This window comes from Sapajus apella, unplaced genomic scaffold (genome assembly GCF_009761245.1).
Source record: "Sapajus apella isolate SASKATOON/1434 unplaced genomic scaffold, GSC_monkey_1.0 scaffold106, whole genome shotgun sequence".
In the NCBI taxonomy this organism is placed as follows: domain Eukaryota; kingdom Metazoa; phylum Chordata; class Mammalia; order Primates; family Cebidae; genus Sapajus; species Sapajus apella.
In genome coordinates this window covers 3,273,040-3,292,578 of record NW_022437046.1, presented here as the reverse complement: position 1 = coordinate 3,292,578, position 19,539 = coordinate 3,273,040, and the positions used below count along the sequence as shown (strand labels likewise).

At 40.2% G+C, this 19,539-nt stretch overlaps 2 protein-coding genes across 2 annotated transcripts in view; one reads left to right on the top strand and one right to left on the bottom strand.

The window, feature by feature from the left end:
* Positions 1 to 466: 466 nt before the first annotated feature.
* Positions 467 to 10,326, bottom strand: LOC116537057 (transmembrane protein 170A-like). Its single transcript, XM_032259055.1, has 3 exons — positions 10,323 to 10,326; positions 6,255 to 6,257; positions 467 to 1,250 (listed from the first exon to the last, which is right to left on the bottom strand). Exon 3 carries the CDS (start codon positions 1,245 to 1,247, stop codon positions 1,017 to 1,019), a length of 231 nt encoding a protein of 76 aa, XP_032114946.1. The 5' UTR covers positions 1,248 to 1,250; positions 6,255 to 6,257; positions 10,323 to 10,326; the 3' UTR covers positions 467 to 1,016.
* Positions 10,327 to 11,457: 1,131 nt separating this feature from the next.
* PGM2L1 (phosphoglucomutase 2 like 1) overlaps positions 11,458 to 19,539 on the top strand; it is a 62,280-nt gene continuing 54,198 nt past the window's right edge. The window contains exon 1 of the mRNA XM_032259053.1: positions 11,458 to 12,190. Coding sequence (XP_032114944.1) covers positions 12,080 to 12,190 — 111 coding nt within the window. The 5' untranslated portion in view covers positions 11,458 to 12,079. The remainder of the gene's footprint in view (positions 12,191 to 19,539) is intronic.

The window sequence follows — 19,539 nt, the reverse complement described above, 5'->3', positions numbered from 1 at the left end:
TAGAACTTTTTGTTATGGGAAGTGGTGCATTCCCCTATAGTTGAAACCAGCTGAGTTAAAGTTTGTTGTAACTTGCAGCTGAAACATCCAAACAAAACTTCTGACAAGTTTTTAATGGACAGCTAAGAAATGAGTACAAATGATCAGTTTTCTATCCAATTTGTAAGAAACATTACTAATAGAAATAACACCAAATAAGGCCGGGTGCAGTGGTTCACACCAGTAATCCCAACACTTTGGGAGGCTGAAGCAGGTGGATCGATCACTTGAGGTCAGAAGTTTAAACCAGCGTTACCAACATGGTGAAACCCCGTCTCTACTAAAAATACAAAAATTAGCCAGGTGTGGGGGTGGTGCATGCCTGTAATCCCATCTACTCAGGAGGCTGAGACAGGAGAATTGCTTGAACCCAGGAGGTGGAGGTTGCAGTGAGCTCGGATCACACCATTGTACTCCAGCCTGGGAGACACAGTGAGATCTTGTCTCAAAATAAATAAAAATTTTATTTACTTAGTTTGAGACAAGGTCTCTCTCTGTCTAAATAGAACTGATAACTAAATAAAACTGATGGCTAAAATTGCCATTTTTTTTTTTAGATAAACTAAGATTTTAATACAACATACTCTGCCCATTTGAAATAAACCAGTATCTTCCATAGTTTTTTAAAATATGCAACATCTCACAGAATATTGTAAACTTCAGTGCAAGGGATACCACCCCAGAGGCACAGTTGACTTGACTTGGGTAAAGGTACATGTGAAAACTGCTTAAATTAAGTATCTTCAAAAAAGAAAGCCAGGAGACTTGTTTTGTTTTGGTTGAGAACAATGGGAGTCCACAAAAGTCTTCAATTCTATGAACTTCGAACTGAAGAAAAGGTTAAGATGTTGTCCTTCACTTTCCCGTTCACCCAAGTTGCTTCATTTGAAGAACTAAGAAAACTCTACACTCCCTAATGTATTCTTTTGGAGGATTCCATAAAGTTTAGGTTCAACATCTAGGCATAAGGATGTATGCTATAGAGTAGCTAAAATCCGTAAAAAGGAGACCACCACGACGCAAGACGTCTGTCCAGTGCCAAAAGTGAGGGCTTCAAATGGTATCATTTGCTTTCCTGCTGCTCGGTAAACTCCAGCAATAGCTGCACCATATTTGTGATGTCTGAGGGTGAAGAGGGCCAGTAATCCAACGGGGACATGACAGAAGAGAGAAGACACCAGTACCCACAGAAACACACCATACCACATCTCCTCAAAGCCTTTCTCCGTCTTCCCAGGTGAAGTCCTCGCTCCTCCCTCCAGCTTTCCGCGCACGGGCAGTTCTTCCTGGCATTGGAACTCTGAGCAACCCTCCTAGCAGGCCCAGCTCATTCTGCAGGGGACAGGTCAGAAATGTGCGGGTCTTCTGGCCTGGGCGGGGAGGTTGCCCTGCAGCCGGGCCTGGGGATCAGAGGGCTGTGGGGCAGCTCACTGCCCTCCCTGAGGTTCAGGTGGCTCCGAGCACAAGCTCTGCTTCCTGGGCGCTCAGGGGAGACCCAGCAGTGGTCCCCACACCCAGCTCCCTGCGCACCCAGGCCAGCCCCCCTCCTGCCCTCGTGCACATGCACACACATGCTCTCACGTTCACGCACACATGCTTATGCACAGTCACTTGCACATGCTCATACACACACATGCTCACACATACACATGCTCCCACGTTCACGCACACATGCTCAGGCACATTTGCACACACACGCATACACACATGCTCCCACGCACATGCGTACGCATACACATACACATACGCATATGCTCCCACGTGTGTGTGCACTCGGCCCGGGCATCTCCCCACGCGCCTCTCCCCAACGCACCTCCCCACAACCCCACCTCTCCTCCCGCTCTGCCAAGGCCCCAGCCTCTGGCTGTCAGTCCTGGTGCCAGGGCTCTGCGTGAAGCTCGGGCTGCAGAATGGCCCGCTGGGACTCATACCTGCTGCCATTTGATGTGCTCAGATGGGCCCGTTTGTTTTTACTGTATATTTATAGTAATAAAATCACGCAGCAAAAAAAAAATATATGTAAAAAAATGTAATTTTTAGAGAAACAAATCTGCTTCACAGGATTTATTTACATATCTCACTTTTTATTATGGAAAAATTCAAAATATTCAAAAGTATAGAAACTAGTATTATGAAGTTCCATGTACCTATCACTTAGCTTCAACAATTACTAACTCAAGGTCGTTTTGTTTTACCTATACGCACACCTACTTTTCCTACCTCCAGAATATTTTGAAGTGAATCCAAGACCTCATATTATCTCATTAGGAAATACTTCAGCAAGTCTTTGTAAAAGATAAGGACTCTTTTACAAATATAATTAAATACCATGATCATACAAAAAAATTAATAACTCATTAATATCCTTAAAAATTCTGTCAGTGTTCAAATTTCCCAGATTGTCTCATAATTTTCTTTGATAGTAGATTTGTTCCAATCAAGAACAAACAAGATCCACAGATTGCATTTGGCAAACATGTTTCTTAAGTCTCTTTTGATCTACAGTTTTCTATCTCTCTATTTTTTCTTTGTAACTTATTTGTTTCTCAAAAACAAAACAAAAAAAAAATGGAAAACCACTACAGAAAAAAATTAGATTCTGTGAAAATAACGACCACAAAAGAAAGTACACAATGGCAGGATGCCGAATGGAGTTCTTGTCCATTTGATATGAACAAAACATGATCAATGAATCAAATGTGTGTTATAAAGTGTAAAGAGAAAGGAACTTATTCCAAATATAATTGTTAAAAAATAAAAGGTGAAATTTGAAGAAATTAGTTTAAGACAAAAAATTTATCATGATATTAAATAATTTGATATTTACTCTGTATTTTCTTCATCATCAATATTGACCTAATTCTGATGAAACTGTTTATACTTAGCGTGTCCTTAGCATTGAAATAGAGGTGTTAAAATGGTAGTATTAGAATAATGGAGTCAGAATACCTAATACTGGCTGAGTGTGGTGGCTCACACCTGTAATCATAGCACTTTGGGAGGCCGAGGCAGGCAGATTGTTTGAGCCCAGGAGTTTGAGACCAGCCTGGGAAACAGTGAAATCCCATCTCTATCAAAATACAAAATTTGGCCAGTCTCATAACCCAGTCTTTAAATAAATAAATAAATTTTTATTTAAATAAATAAAAATTTAAAAATAAAATGAAAAGAATTTTAAAAAGAATACGTACTACTTGTCTATTAGATATCTAAGTGATAGGGTTGGGAGGTCAGAAGACAAAGTGGTGTCATGGTTTGAGAAACATCATTAATTAATTCATAATTGAAGCCACGCTATAATAAATTACAAAGGATAAAAGTGAAGATTAAGTTAAGGGCTTCAGAAAGAACTTAAAAAAAAACATTTAAATAATAGGCTGATAGAAGAAAAGTCAGCAATGAAAATAGAAAGGAACAGCCGTAAATGTAGGAAGAAAGAAAGGAGAATATGTAGTTCTGGATGCTGTGACAGCCTTGAGAATGCACCTCAAAGACTTTCAACTCTAGGGAAGGTAATTGATCAGGGCTTCCGCTGCTAGGCTGAAATCTACTGCTGTGCTTGCAACAGGACCAGGCTAGATCAATATCTAAGTGTTGGATAAATTATGCAGATAGGCTCAGAAACTTTATGGGATATATGCTATAGTTCCCAAGAAGTTACCATGATAAACTCTTAAATATACATTATATGATTTGTATATTTATTTTCCAGCTCTTGAGCTGCATTTTTTCCCCCTATTGCCACCCATGGCAGCTCTGCTAATTACTACCTAATATCCATCATTCCTGTTTTTCTAACCATCAGAACTTCTGTTTTGCTCAAGGCAATAACATGTGCAGCCAAAAACTTGATTTCCCAGGAGTAGTTAGGCCGCAGTTCTGGCCAGTGAGATGTAAGAAAAAGTCTACTGGGGGCGGAGGCGGGGCGAAGCATGGGAAAGCAGCTGTTTCTTTCCCGATTTTAACAAGGTGGGCAGGGGGACTTGACTGGCGGGAACTTTTTGCCCTTCACCCTTCTTCCTGCCTAAAATTCAAGTACAATGTGGAAGGTGGCACAGTCATCTTTTGATGATGAGAGTGTGGACCACATATTAAGGAAGAAAGAGCAGAACGATAAAAAGGAGGCTGGGTGCTTGATGACGTCTTTGACTACCTACGCTTTAGAAAAGGAAAATGAGGCTGGGAGCAGTGGCTCATGCCTGTAATCCCAGTACTTTGGGAGGCCGAGGTGGGCGAATCACGAGGTCAGGAGTTTGAGACCGGCCTGATCTAAAAATACAAAAAATTAGCTGGGCGTGGTGGCGGGCGCCTGTAATCCCAGCCACTCTGGGAGCTGAGGCAGGAGAATCGCTTAAATCCGGGAAACGGAGGTTGCAGTGAGCCGAGATCACGCCATTGCACTCCAGCCCAGGCGGCAGTGTGAGACTCTGTCTCAAAAAAGAAAAGTGAACCTCTCTTTGTTAAGCCACTTAGTTTTGTTTTAGTTACATGCAGCTGAATGCTATCAAGATTGATGTGTACTTTTGGCCATTTCACTCCTCACTAATATTCCTAAGGGTGGGCAGAAAAAGTAAAGATAAAACCCATATGTATATAAATACTATCTATATCTATACCCATATCTATGTATATATGGGTATAACTTGTTCCAAGTTATGATTTGCATAGTGTTTTTTAACAATAAAATCCACAGAAAATCATATATTTTAGTCCTCACCTTACCAAATAATGTAGAGTTTTTTCCTGGTTGGAAGTCCAGAATGAGTCATTTTCTTCTAATCCTAGAAAATTTCCAGCATATAGCTGAGGATAGAATATCATCTTAAAATCATAGTTTCTTACCAAGAGCTGGCGCCAACAGATTCAATTTCCCTTTGTCTACAATATGCCATGCTGTCTACATATTATAATTTTAAAAAGGAACAAATAACCCAATCACAAATGGACAAAATGTATTAATTTCCTTCTCAAAGGAAGATATACCAGTAGCCAATAAGCACATAAAAAGATGCTCAACGTCTTTAGTCATCAGGGAAATTCAAACGAAACCACAATGAGATATCACTTCACACTTCCTAAAATGGCTAGAATCGAAACGTCAGATGGTAACAAGCATCGGTAAATCTGTGGAAAAATTGGAAGCCTCGTACACTGCTGGAGGGAATGTAAAATGGTACAGTCACTTTGAAAAACAATTTGGCAGTTCTTCAAATGGTTAAATATAGAGTCACCATATGATCTAACAAATCCATTGTTAGGCATATATTGACAAGAAATGAAAAAAAAATTTTTTTTGACTCGGACTCTCCCTCACTCTGTTGCCCAGGATGGAGTGCAGTGGTGCGATCTTGGCTCACTGCAACCTCCACCTCCTGGGTTGAAGCCATTCTCAGCCTCACGAGTAGCCTCCCAGGTTGAAGCCTGCTTCAGCCTTCCGAGTAGCTGGGATTACAGGCATGTGCCACCACACCCGGCTAATTTTTGTATTTTTAGTAGAGACAGGGTATTTTACTATTTTGGCCAGGCTGGTCTCTTACTTCTGATCTCAAGTTATCCACTTGTCTCATCCTCCCAAAGTGCTGGGATTACAGGTGTGAGCCACTGTACCAAGCCAAAAACATTTTATACAAAAAATTATACATGAATATTTATAGAAGCGTTATTCACAACAATCAAAAAGCAGAGATGAATCAAATGTCCACCAAAGGATGAATGGATCAACAAATATGGTATATGCATACACTGGAATATTATTCAGCTGTAAAAACAAATGAAGTGTATGCTACAACACAGATGAGCCCTGAAAACATTAAGTGAAAAAAAAAACAGTCACAAAAGACCACGTATGATATAATTCCATTTAGATGAAATGTTCAGAACAGGGCAATCCACAGAGATACAAAGGAGATTGGTGGCCTGGGAGTGGGGAGATAAGGTGATAGGGAGCTGATGGCTAAAGGGCACGGGGTTTCTTTCAGAGGTGACCAAAGTTTTAATTGACTGTAGTGATGTTTGCATGTATCTGTGAATGTAACAAAAACTATGAATTTTATACTTTAAATGGGTGAACTGGGCAGGCTCTGGACACACTGCCTATGAGCTAGCCCTGCTTTGCAAAAAGCAGTAAAAAAATTATAATGAATAATACTAATAAATAAATAAGTGGTTGAATTGTATAGTATGTAAATTATATCTCAACAAATGTAATGAGACACTGGCTCTCAGGTACCAACCCTGTACTTCACAAACCTAAGAGCAAAGGCTTTCTTACATTTTACACCTTGAGTTCTTTGCCTTGCTTCACTATATTCTTGGGTATGTTCTGCATCCATCCTCCCTTTCACAAAGATAACCATCCTTTCATTTGTTGTTCTTGTTGTATCCCCTTGTCTCAGAGGAGGTTTTTATGTAAGAGAGCTAAAAGTAGAAAATTGCCTACAAGATACTTCCTTTCCTGGCTCTCTCTTTTTTTTTTAAATAGAGTTCACTAGAGTTTATAACAAATATGTTTGTGAGCAACAAGAAAATACTTCTCTTTTCAGAGCAATCACAGAGCAGAATGATAGATTTTTGTCAAGATTTAAAGTTTTAAAGTAGGAAGGTAATGAGAGAGAGAGGTAAGCTCTGCCTGATGGTAGCATTTCAAAGAATGGGCAAGATTTTAGAAGGGATGGCCACGTGGTAAATCTAGACAGAGGCTTCATGGTTCCTAGCCTCAACCAAGTTTCCTGGTTATTGCTTACAAATGGTATGCAGGAAGAAAGCTGTCAGACTTCCAGTGTCAGCGACCACTACAGCTCTGGACAATGCAGATGTCTGCACAAACCTTAATGAACTCAAGCTACAGACCCTTCCTGTTTTCCAAGTACCAGATAAGACCTGGTTGGGGAGGAAACTTCCAGATATTAATGACAATTCAAATTCTTGCTGCTCTAAGAGAATGAGAACTTCCAGTCTTTTAATTAGATTTTTTCCCTCTCTTCTTAGCGACAGGGTTCCGTTCCATTGTCCAGGCTGGAGTGCAGTGGCACAATCAAGGCTCACTGCAGCCCAGAACTCCTGGGCTCAAAGGATTTTCCTGCCTCACCCTCCCAAATAGCAAGGACTACAGGCATGAGCCACCATGCCCAGCTAATTAAAAAAATTTTTTTTTGTTGTTCATTTGTAGAGATAGGGTGTTGCCCTGTTACCCAGGCTGGTGTCAAACTCCTGGGCTAAAGCGATCCTCCTACCTCGGCCTCCCAAAACGCTGGGATTAGAGGCATAAGCCACCACGCTTGGCTAGATTTTTTTTTTTTTTAATAACAAACAAATGTATAGTATATTTCTTATACAGTGGAGGTTTTTCTTTTAAACTTTTTATTTCAAAATAATTTCATGGCTGGATGTGGTGGCTCATACCTGTAATCTCAGCACTTTGGGAGGCTGAGGCAGGGATTGCTCAAGGCCAGGAACACAAGACCAGCCTGGGCAACATGGCAAGACCTTATCTCTACAAATAATTTAAAAATTAGCTGGGTGTGACGGCAGGCACCTGTGGTCCCAGCTACTTGAGAGGCTGAGGTGGAAGGATCATTTGAGCCCAGGAGGTCAAGGCTGCAGCAAGCCATGATCCCACCACCTCACTCCAGCCTGGGCAACAGAACAGGACCAAGTCTCAGAAAAGAAAAGAAAAATTCAAAGTTATGAAAATAAAAATAGTGCAAATAATACCTACATATATGTGTGTGTGTATATATATATATATATATATATATATTTTTTTTTTTTTTCTTTGAGACAACAGTTTCACTCTTGTCGCCCAGGCTGGAGTGTAATGATGAGATCTTGGCTCACTGCAACCTCCACCTCCCAGGTTCAAGCAATTCTCCTGCCTCAGCCTCCCGAGTAGCTGGGATTACAGGCGAATGCCACCATGCCTGGCTAATTTTTGTATTTTTAGTAGAGACGGCGTTTCACAATGTCGGCCTGGCTGCTCTTGAACTCCTGATCTCATGATCCACCCGCGTTGGCCTCCCAAAGTGCTGGGATTACAGATGTGAGCCACCATGCTTGGCCCACCCATATATTCTTTACTCAGATCTACCTACTGTTAACATTTTCTTCAATTTGCTTTGTCCTTTGCTATTTATTTAACTATATAGTATATATGTTTGTATGTATACATATATAATACATATTCATGTAGACATACACGTAGTATTTTTCTAAATCACTTGAGGGTAAGATATATATATGATTCTAAAATATTAGGTCCATTATAAATAATATCTGTAACATATTATATATATGTAATAAATATAATGCAGTCATGTGCTGCATAAGGATGTTTCAATCAAAGAAAAGCATATACAACAGTGGTCCCATAACATTATAATGGGGCTGAAAAATTCCTATGACTGAGTAATGTCTTGATGATCCTGATCCAGTGTAAACCTAGGCTAATGTGTACAGTGCTTATAAAGGCTACAGTCATGTACAGTAGTGCCCTAGGCCTTCCCATTCATTGACCACTCACTCATAGACTCACTTAGAGCTATTTTCAGTCCTGCAAGCTCCATTCATGTTAAGTGCCCTATATAGATGTGCCATTTTTTAATCTTTTATACCATGTTTTTATTGTACCTTTTCTATACTGAGATATGTTTAGATACACAAATGCTTACAATTGTGTTACAATCCCCTATAGTATTCAGTACAGCAACATACTGTACAGGTTTGTAGCCAAGGAGCAATAGGCTATACCATATAGCCTAGGTGTATAGTGGGCTATACCATCTAGGTTTGTATACTCTATGATGTTAAGACAACAGAATCACCTAATGATGCATTTCTCAGAACATATCCCTGTTATTAAGTGATGTATGACTATATGGGGACCAAGAAGGATATTCTTTTTCATAACCACAGCTAATGTTGCCAGGCTCAATAAATAAAAATGCAGGATGCCAGCAAGAAATGCAGGCAAATTCCAACAGAAATGAAAGCTGTGAGCTTTCCCAGACTAGAGGAACTACTATACTTCCTCTGCTGAACACACTTAGACACTGTTGTTGGATTTGATGAGTTCTGGGTCTCCTTGGTTACCCTCCAACATCCAAACAACAAACCTAATCCGCTGGGCAAGATTTCTGGTAACCAGTTACCATCTGCTATGATCTTGCTGATAAAAGTGAAGGCTAGTTGACTCTTTTTTTTCCATCTCTTGAAAGCTCTGTTGATTTGGTAGTGTTTCTCAGAAATGAACTGAATAAGAATTGTCTTATACAAAACACTGCTTACCAAATTTAAATATAAATCATTATTGAATTTTGTTAAAATGTGTATTCTGATGAAGCAGAGCTGGAGTAGGGTCTGAAATTTTGTATTTCTTAATAACCTTCCAGAGGACATCAACACAGTGGTCCTTCTAATCACACTGAGTTGTGAGATTATGGCCAACTCTGTGACAGTCAATAGATATTTCAAATATGCAGGTACCTAGGCCCTGTGCCAATGTATTGATTCAGAATCTCTGGAGGCAGTGTCCAGGAATATGAATTTAAACAAACTTCTAGGGAAATATGAGAACCACTGGTCTATGAGTTTGAAAGATCTACCTTATTCTCAACTTGTTTATTTTTTTTTCTGAAAGCCCAGTGCAGATCCCTCCTGCTTGATGCTTTTTTCATTGACCTCCTCAGATGTAAATTCATTAACAGTTGTTTGCAGCATTTGCTATTTATCATGGGCTTTATTTTCTTAAATATATCCTGTCTCCTCAAATGTTATTTCTCAAAATGAACAATTATATAGATTCTTGTAGTCTCAGCTCCTACCATAATGCTTAGCAGAGAGTAAATGTTTAATATGTATCGTGGACTATAATGGTGATGGCAGTGAAAGATGCATTTCTCTCCAGGACATGTGCTTGTTTCCCAGGGCTTGTGTGATTAAAAGAACAAGAGTCTTGCTGACTCCACAAAAGAAACAATCGCTTAGCAAAAACTGCAACTCTCAACTATGGCATGTTTTTCAGAAACTGGCACCACAATCCTTTTGTATCTTCATAGTTTGGATTTTATTATGGTAAATGGCACTTTAAAGGAAATAAAGTAATACTTTGAATTTATTATGTCTTTTTATCTGTGAACCTCAAAGCAGCCTAACGCCCTTTATTAAGTTACTGTACAGCCATGATATAAATATTATCATACTCTCCTTACAAAAAAGCTGACTATGGAAAGAATTGTAATATATTTGGTCAAAATCATAGCAATTCTAAGAAGGCCAAACGAAGAAACGGAGGAGCAGCTAGGTGGCTGACAGGTCAGCACTTCTTAGCATTTCCCAGACCTCAACTTAGGTGAGCATTCCATAGGAGAGGCAGCTAAAAAGTAACAGAAGATTATCTTAATTTGCGTGAACCAATTTCTTCTTTCTCCATATTCCCATTATCATTACTCTTGGTATCTTCTGATGTTTATACATTCTTATATTAAGGTTAAATGCCGACCCATCTTCCCTCAACAATTTCCTCATCTATTTTCCAGTAATCTTGTTCTCCCTACCTCCCAGTCCACGCAGCAGCAGAGCTATTAGGTTGGTGCAAAAGTCATTGCCGTTTGTGACATTACTTTTTTATTTTTTTTTTTGAGACGCAGTTTCCCTCTTGTTGCCCAGGCTGGAATGCAATGGCGCCATCACGGCTCATGGCAACCTCCGCCTCCCAGGTTCAAGTGATTCTCCTGCCTCAGCCTCTCGTGTAGCTGGGATTACAGGCACCTGCCACCAAGCACGGCTAATTTTGTATTTTTAGTAGAGACGGTGTTTTGCCATGTTGGCTAGGCTCTTATCGAACTCCTGACCTCAGGTGATCCACCCGCCTAGGCCTCCCAAAGTGCTGGAATTACAAGGGTAAGCCACCGGGCCCAGCTGCCATTACTTTTAATGCCATTATTTTTAATGGCAAAAACCGCAGTTATTTTTGCACCGACTAATAAAATAACTGCCAGCTGAGGGGATCTGAAATGAGACTGGAACCCTAGCTCAACCACTTAAGAACTCTGCCTGTTAGGAGAGTTGTATCAGAGAGTCAGTTTCTTCTTTGTGTGTAAAACAGGAAAGGACTACGTCCCTCTACCTCACTAATGGATTGAAGCGATAGAACGCGATTAGTAAACTGTACAGCACTAAACGGATTCCACGTTGTTCCCTTACTATGTCATTCCTTGTTTAATTTAATGCCAGGGCCACATAGCCCAACCTAACTAACCGGGATAGGTGGTGTCCGTAAGGAATTGCCTCAAGGTAGATCTTTTTCTTTGAGGAAAGGGAGGGCGCGGAGCTGCTGGGAGTCGTAGTCTCGGCGGCGGTCTCCGCCGAGTTCAGACAAAGGATAGAACTACAACCCCGTGAGGCAGTGCGCAGAGAGCTCACACAGCCCCCCCTACGGGCGGGTGCCTCCAAGAGAACCTAGGGGCCTGCGCGCGCGCTGGGGACCCGCAGGGCAAGCGCGAAGGCAGTTTGCTAGTGGTAGCTGTGAGGGCAGATCAAGGAAAGGATACGCATGGCAAATTAAAAAATAGAAAAAGCCGTGCACCATTGCCTCGCCACTCCGGTGGGCGGTAAACACGTACGTGCTACTTCGGAGGCGTGGAGAGTGAGCACCCAGGCTCGCGCGTGGAGCTTCGGGGACTTAAATCAGCAGGGGCGGGAATGGGCGGTGCCTAAGGCGCGGGGCGTGGCCAAGGGCGGTGGCTGCGGCGGCGGGGCCAGGACCCAGACATCTGGGACTGTTGTTGTTCTCTCGCTGCGCGACCGCCTCAGTCACTTCGTCCAGAGACCCGGACCTGGTCCCCTGGGGAGCAGGCAGCCATAAGCCCCCTCTCTCCCTGTTCCCTCACGCCGCAGCGGGAGCTGTTGCAAGCACCCTGCGGTTGGTCTCCAATGCCCTTCAGTGAGGTGGGGACGTCCGGACCCTGGTGAGTGCACCCCAGGCCACCCCCACCCCATCTCAGTGTCTTCGCCGGCCCCTGGCCCGCACGGCTGTCTGGCTGCCATGGCCGAAAACACAGAGGGAGACCTGAACTCCAATCTGCTCTACGCCCCCTACCACACCGGGGACCCTCAGCTGGACACGGCCATCGGGCAGTGGCTTCGCTGGGATAAGGTGGGTACCTGGTCAGCCTGGCATCCGTCGCCTCCTCCCACACACAGTCCGCTCTTTCCTGTGCCCACCCAGCGCCCCGCGGGCAGCGGAGCAGGGCGTTGCCACCCACCTATGCGTGGGCTGCCGCCTTCAGACCGCCCTAGACGGGCGGCAACATCTGCTTCGCTTCCTTTTGCAGTGCTCTCAATTGTACCCTCCCTTCCTCCTCTCTACTCTCTTTCCCTTCAAGTGCTGTCTTCTCTCTTTCTTAAAAAAAAGAAAAAATGAATCATCATCATTGTAAGTTATACGCTAAACAACGATTTCCTTTCCTTTTTTCTCCCTCAACTTCCTTCTCCACAACCTGAAAGTGGTTTCTGGCACCCTTACTGGGCGTTTCTAACCGCTATCCGCTGTAGTTCTGGCCTGCTGTGTTTCCTCCTTCAGTCGTTAGGTAGTCGCTGGTCTTTTATCACTCCCTGGTATTTTCTAGTATCACCTTTTGCTCTTGGGAAAGGCAAGCCGCTTACCTCTTCTTTCCCTTACCGGCAGCTATTTTCTGGAATTATTCTGTTCAAGGAACCCGTGTTTTCCAGGTTTCATATGATACTCTTGATACAGGATTGTTTTTGCCTTAACCATTACTTCTCTATCAACACCTCCCCGCCTCCAAGTTGTTGCGGTAATTAAACCTTGTGCAGGCATTTGGGATGGATTTGTGACAATCAGAATTAAAATGCAGCTGTCTTACTTGTAAAAGAGGTCCCTGGTGGCCCCAACAGAGGAAGACAATCCAAGCCTTTGCTTTGTCAAGTGCATAAAATACCTTTGTTGAAGTAGAGAAGGCAGCACATTTAAAATAGAATTAATGACACTGAATTAAGGAATTTGTATGGTAGAATGTGACATGTACAAATGAATTTCCTTAAGGCTTCTCTTTCTGAAAGTTTTGTTTTACTTTGTTCAGTCATTCATTCAGCAAAAAAATATTGAGTGCCAAGTGCATTTTTGAGGTCTTGTTAGAACCAGGAAACAATTGTGAGGAAAATAGAAAGAGTTCCTGCCCTCAACAAGCCTCAGTCAGCAGATGAGGAAGACCAACAAATAAGCAATTATAAGGAGGTATTTAGTGTTAATTGGCCATATGTATATTGGACGAATAATTCTTCCTCTACAGCCTAAATCAATGCTTCTCAAACCTTAATGTGCTTACAGATCACCTGGGGATCTTGAAATACAGATTATGATTCAGGAGGCCTGGGGTGGGGGCCTCAGATTCTGAATGAATTTCCTAAGAATGAATTTCCAGGTGATACTACTGCTGCTGGTCTGTGGCCCACACTTGGAGAAGCAAGACTTTTTGTTCTCTTTAGATGCCAGTTTTAACTATGCTTTTACTAATGAGTCTCCTGATTGATTTTATTTATTTTTTTTTAGACAGGGTCTTGCTATGTTGTCCAGGCTGGAGTGCAGTGGCACAGTCACAGCTCATGCACTCACTGCAGCCTTGAACTCCTAGGCTCAAGTGATCCTTCTGCCTTAGCCTGCCAAATAGCTGGCACTACAGGCACATGCCACCACGCCCAGCTAATTTAGAAAAATAAATTTTTTTTGTGGAAATGGGGTCTATGTTGCCCAGGCTTGTCTTGAACTCTGAGCCTCAAGCAATTCTCCCACCTCAGCCTCCCTAAGTATTGGGATTGTAGGCATGAACCACCACACCCTGCCCCGAATGATTTTTAAAAGATTGAATGAATTTGTATTTCTCCATTGTCCATTCTCTGCATATGTATTATTGGGATATACTGAAATATTAAAGACACCTATGAAATACACATAAAATAATAATGCTAGAGTAGTTTTGGTGGCAATTAAATGGTTTATAGGTAGTTCCTATAGTTCAAAAGTAGGAGTAAACTGCGGACTGAGATGTTCAAGGAAGACTTCATTAGAAGGCAGGATACATATAAAAAGAATGAAGAGAGATCGGGCACGGTGGCTTATGCTTGTAATGCTAGCACTCTGGAGGCTGAGGCGGATCGATCACCTGGGTGGGGTCAGGGGTTCAAGACCAGCCTGGCCAACATAGTGAAACTCCGTCACTACTAAAAATTCAAAAAAAAATTAGCCAGGCAAGATAGCATGTGCCTGTAGTCCCAGCTACTCAGGAGCCTGTGGCTGGAGAATTGCTTGAACCCAGGAGGTGGGGGTTGCAGTGAGTTGAGATTGCAGACACGGCACTCCAGCCTGAGTGACAGATTGAGACTCTGTCTCAAAAATAAATAAATAAAATAAAACATACTAAAATAAAAAGAATGAAGATAAACTTCATTGAAAGTGGAAAAGAAATTTTTAATTTGTATTTAAAGCGCCTCTGAATATAAGGCACTGGCTGAAACCTGTGAGAGACAGAAAGATAAAATAGATATGAATCATATCTTTAAAGAACATAGAAGGTAAGGAAAAGCATAAATAATAGGGACAAGTAATAAATATCCTTAATAGAGGAATAGATTTAAGTAATTTATTATTTAATAAATATAATACATTTCTTCATTGATCCTCTCTTAATAGGAGAGAATACATTTAATGGAGAAACTGTGTCTACTGCAGATTGATACTATAGGTAAGCTAGACTATGTCTCAGGGCACTGAAATTTAGAGTGCAGAAATGTAAAATAAAATCAGACTCATAGCATTTCTTACATTACACGTTGATGGCCTGTGTAGTTTTTAACATAGAGAAACTGAGTTTAACACCTGATGAATACCTATTTAATTAAAAAAGGAACTTACCAAATGCCACCAATTCTTCGTGACTCAGATGAGGCACATAGTAAGTTATAAATTGATCAGAGGGCAATTTGCTACTTGTGTTGGTCACTAAAATTACTAATCTTAGTCTTGGTTGGTGTATTTTGAAAAGTCTTTATGAAAAAATGTTATTTGTGCTCAACTTTCAGAATTAGTTAAAATTAGACTTGCTAACATAAGGAGAACTACGATAAGCAGAGAGAGAAAAATTTTAATGTGTATATTAAGAACTTTTATTTCTGCTGTCACTCAGGGTACATAGAAAATTTAGGAAGGGTATGTAAAGACCAGGTCATAGAAGGGCATTAGTATGTCTTTAAGGGCTTAAATAAACACAGGTGTGTGTGCAAATGTTAAAAAGAAAACGATGCAAGACAGGGTGTTTATTGGGGCAGTCTGGAATACTACATGTAGTTTCCATGGGGTGGCTTTCTGTTGGTAAATTTACAAGTCCAGAATGTGACCTTCCAATTCCTGAGCTTTCAGCCTAATTTGTGAGCCTACCTTGTCTCAGGATGGACTCACTGTGCTCAGTGTCACAGAAACTGATGTCTGAATTCAGAATGTTTTATTAACGTATGGTACCGATGTAATAGCTAAGTAGATTTGTTTCTATTCAGGACATTTTCTAGATGTACCATAAGAGAAGTCAAAAGATGATTTTTGGTGATCATGAAATCAAGTCACAGGGAGTCAGATATATGACACAACATTTAACAGCATCAAGTAAATGCACACATCTCCACGATGGGACTATCTTACCACTAGAACCCAACAAGTCCTGGATCAAGGCATTTCTCCTCCAGGCAGTGAACAGATGACTCTATTACCAGTGCTCTCTCCTTCTATGCTCTATGGCTATGTCACTCACCTCCTTCCTAGTTCGTTCTTTCAGTGCTTTCATACATTCTGTCAAATTATAGACAAGTTGTGCTGGCCCAGAAGCCAGGTTCTCTCAATATAATATGTCCTGTTCTATCCATTGTGAATTTTCTTTTTAAAAGCAATCCTGTCTGTAAGATGTTAGGCACTGGCAAAGTGGGTGGGTCAGTGGCTGGATGAGGAATACAGCTAGGACACAGGGCAGAGCAGCTCAACCTGCTATAGCAGTTTCCACAAAGGTGTTGAATTTCCTATATATCAACAATGATGTGGAGGCAGGAGTTGGCCATGGCATTTTAAGAAATAGCAAATAGAGCACTCTGATCTCAAAATGTAGGTGTGTGTTGAGAAAGAGTATCATGTAAAGTTCAAGGTAGCGTAGGCTTTTAAACAGCCTGAAAGTGGAAATAAAATACTTCAATCTAAGCCAGTGATTCAAACATTAGTCTAACAGTAGAAGTTTTTTTCAAGGTCACTCACATGACTTTCTGTGCCTCCTAATGTAGCCCAGATAGAAAAGGTGGTGACCAAATTTCCTTTTAAATCATCGCTATGTGATGGGAAATACACCCATGACACACCCTTACAAAGGTGGTCTACCCCAGGGTCCTTGTGTAGAGACCCAAAGAAATTGTAGGCATTATCTAGTTGGGGAACCTAGATGGGAGCTTGGATCTGCCACCTAGTTCAATCCAATTTTTACAACACTAGTTTATATAACATTTTTTGTTCACGTTTTTCTAATACTGAATTTGGCATTTAGTCAATGAAGAGTACAGAGTATCTACATATGGTTTTATTCCTTTTGGGAAATGCCAGTCCTTATTCCTGGAATTTATTTCTGTAGTGTTTCAACGTAAGTAGAATACTCTAAGTCTCATTTGCTGTTCACAGCAACAGTGTGTTAGGCAGGTAGTAGTTATCCCCTTTTTTACAAGTAAAGAATCTTAAGCTCATAAAAGAAAAGTGACTTGCTGAAGGAGATGTGGCTTTTAAGTGGTAACATTGGGACTCAAACCTAGGTCATCTGACTTTTACTGTATTCTTATCACTATGGTAGATTCCATAAACCAAATGTTTAATAAATGTTAGTGACAATGTAAACTAAGTTCCAAGGCGCTCATTAAAACCATTTTATTGGCTTTTATAAAGCTGGAGTAGGATGTAATATTATGCGGAATAAATTGCCATGGATTTTTTTTAAAGAGCTGAACAGTTGCTTTGGTCTCCTTGGCAACAGTATTCTCCTTCTGTTCAAGAAATTTAATACATATAAATGAATATTTGAATTTTTCTTTTTAGAATTCAAATTCATTTTTTTCTTTTTACTTCCAAATTTCTTACATTTTCTCCTGTTTTCATCATTTTATTTGCACTCTTTTTTAAGAAATACATGCTTATGATTTTAAAAAATAGTACAGAAGGGGTTATACTGGAAAACAATGTTCCTAACTGCCTCTTCTTTTCCTGTTTGCTCCTTATAAGTCATTTTTAAGTTTCTTGTTAGTTATTTTTGTGGTTATCATGAAAATACCAAGTAATATGCTAGAACCACTATTTCTTGATGTATTTTAAAACTTTAGATATTTATCTGTCAAATATATGCCTGTGCTATGAAAAATTAGAATTCGCTCATATTCTCTCCTAAATTTTGATAGTTCTGGTATTAGATTTAGTCATTCTTTTGAAAGCTTAAACAATATAATTAATGCTAGCAAAGTTTGCAGGACAGTAAGTCCAACTAACAGAGCTTCCATTGGCCATTCTATTTAAAGGAAGACTGGAAGAAAACATACTCTATACATAAAAACAAAGAAAACCCATACCAGTTTATATGAGATACCTAGTGTAGTCAAATACACAGAAACGGAAAACAATGTTGGATGCCAGAGGCTAAAAACCTATTGATGTTAATAAAGCTATAAGAAGGAAATAAACTGCATGAAAAATAAGTTAGAGCAATGGATACAGGAAAAAAAAACTGAGTTGTCAGGGAACACAAGAACTTAAAGTTTTTTTATTAAATAAGATAATTATTCCATCAAATAAATATGTTACGAAAAAGAAACAGAAAACAAGAATGAGCTCTTGGAAATTAAGAAAAAAAACATTTTTACACCCCCACCCCTGCCAAATGCAAAGAAAATATAGAAGTTAAAGTTGAGAAAACATCACAAAAAGAAGCAGGAACTATGAGGTAAGTTAATATGGAATAACTTCCCCAGAAGTCTAATGTAAAGAAATCCTAGATGACAGTAGTGTACTGATCCACATTGGGATTCGAGAAATATGTCTTGAAAAATAATTCACCATCCATGCCATAAATAGTAAAAAGCTGGAAGGTGTTAGTGATATGGTGAAGATGGTGTGTTATTTCTGGTCAACAACATAAAGAAAAAAGAAAAGCGGTTACCCAAGGAAGGGAGAGAGGGAGGAGGAAGGCAGGAAGAAAGTAGGAAGGGAGGGAGAGAAGGAAAGAATGAAGGACCCAAATAAGCAAGGAAAGTCAAAGCTGAGTAAGTTCAGTTATGGTCTAAAAATGAAGCCAACTAAAATGGGGCATTATTTTGAACAATTAATTGATGGATCTTAAGGGGAAAAAAAAAAAATCTCCAGAACTTTTTCATCTTGCTAAACTGAAATTCTGTACCCATTAAAGAGCTCCCTATTTCCACATCCCCTAAGCCCCTAGCACCCACTATTCTGCTTTCTGTTTCTATGAATTTGACTACTCTAGATACCTCATATAAGTGGCATCATACAATATTTGTCTTTCTATAACTAGCTTACTTCACTTAGCATAATGTCCTCATGGTTCATCCGGGTCGGAGACAAGGTTTCATTTGGACTATAGAAAAAATGTACATCTTAGCAACTTATTTTGGGTTTGGGCTTATTGTGCTTTGCTTCATGCTACTTTTTGTCTTCCAGAAATTTGTCGAAGTTGCATCTACTCCTCAGTACCCACTCACCCCTTCCTTCAGTTCTTTTTACATCGTAGGTATAGTCCATTTGTTCCTTTACTATCACTATAATAAGTTCTCAGGGAGGGGAGACAAGTGTTTAAGTCTTTTATCTTGAACTAAAAGTCTTTATACTTTTATTTCTTCAAATTAAAAATGTACTTGAAACTGAAAACAACCAAGATGTCCTTCAATAGGTGAATGAATAAGCAAATTGTATATCAAATATTATTCAGTTATTAAAACAAATCAGCTGTCAAGCCACAACAAGAGATGTGCTATCAAGCTGTGAAAAGATGGATAAACATTAAATGTAGATAGATTACTGAAAGACGATGGTGTGGAAAAATTGTACCTTTTTCTTAGATACATTTGAAAAGGAGTGATTCATATTTGAAAGCCCTTCCTGTCTCAGCTAACAGTTTTCAAAATAGATAGACTAGCTACTTCTGCTTGTTATTTGAGGACTTCTTTACCCTGTTTTTTTTTTTTTTCTTTTCCTTTCCCTTTCTTTCTTTCCTTCTTTCTTTCTTTCCTTCCTTCCTTCCTTCCTTCTCCTCCTCCTCCTTCTTTCCTTCCTTCCTTCCTTCCTTCCTTCCTTCCTTCCTTCCTTCCTTCCTTCCTTCCTTCCTTCCTTCCTTCCTTTCTTTCTTTCTTTCTTTCTTTTCTTTCTTTCTTTCTTTCTTTCTTTCTTTCTTTCTTTCTTTCTTT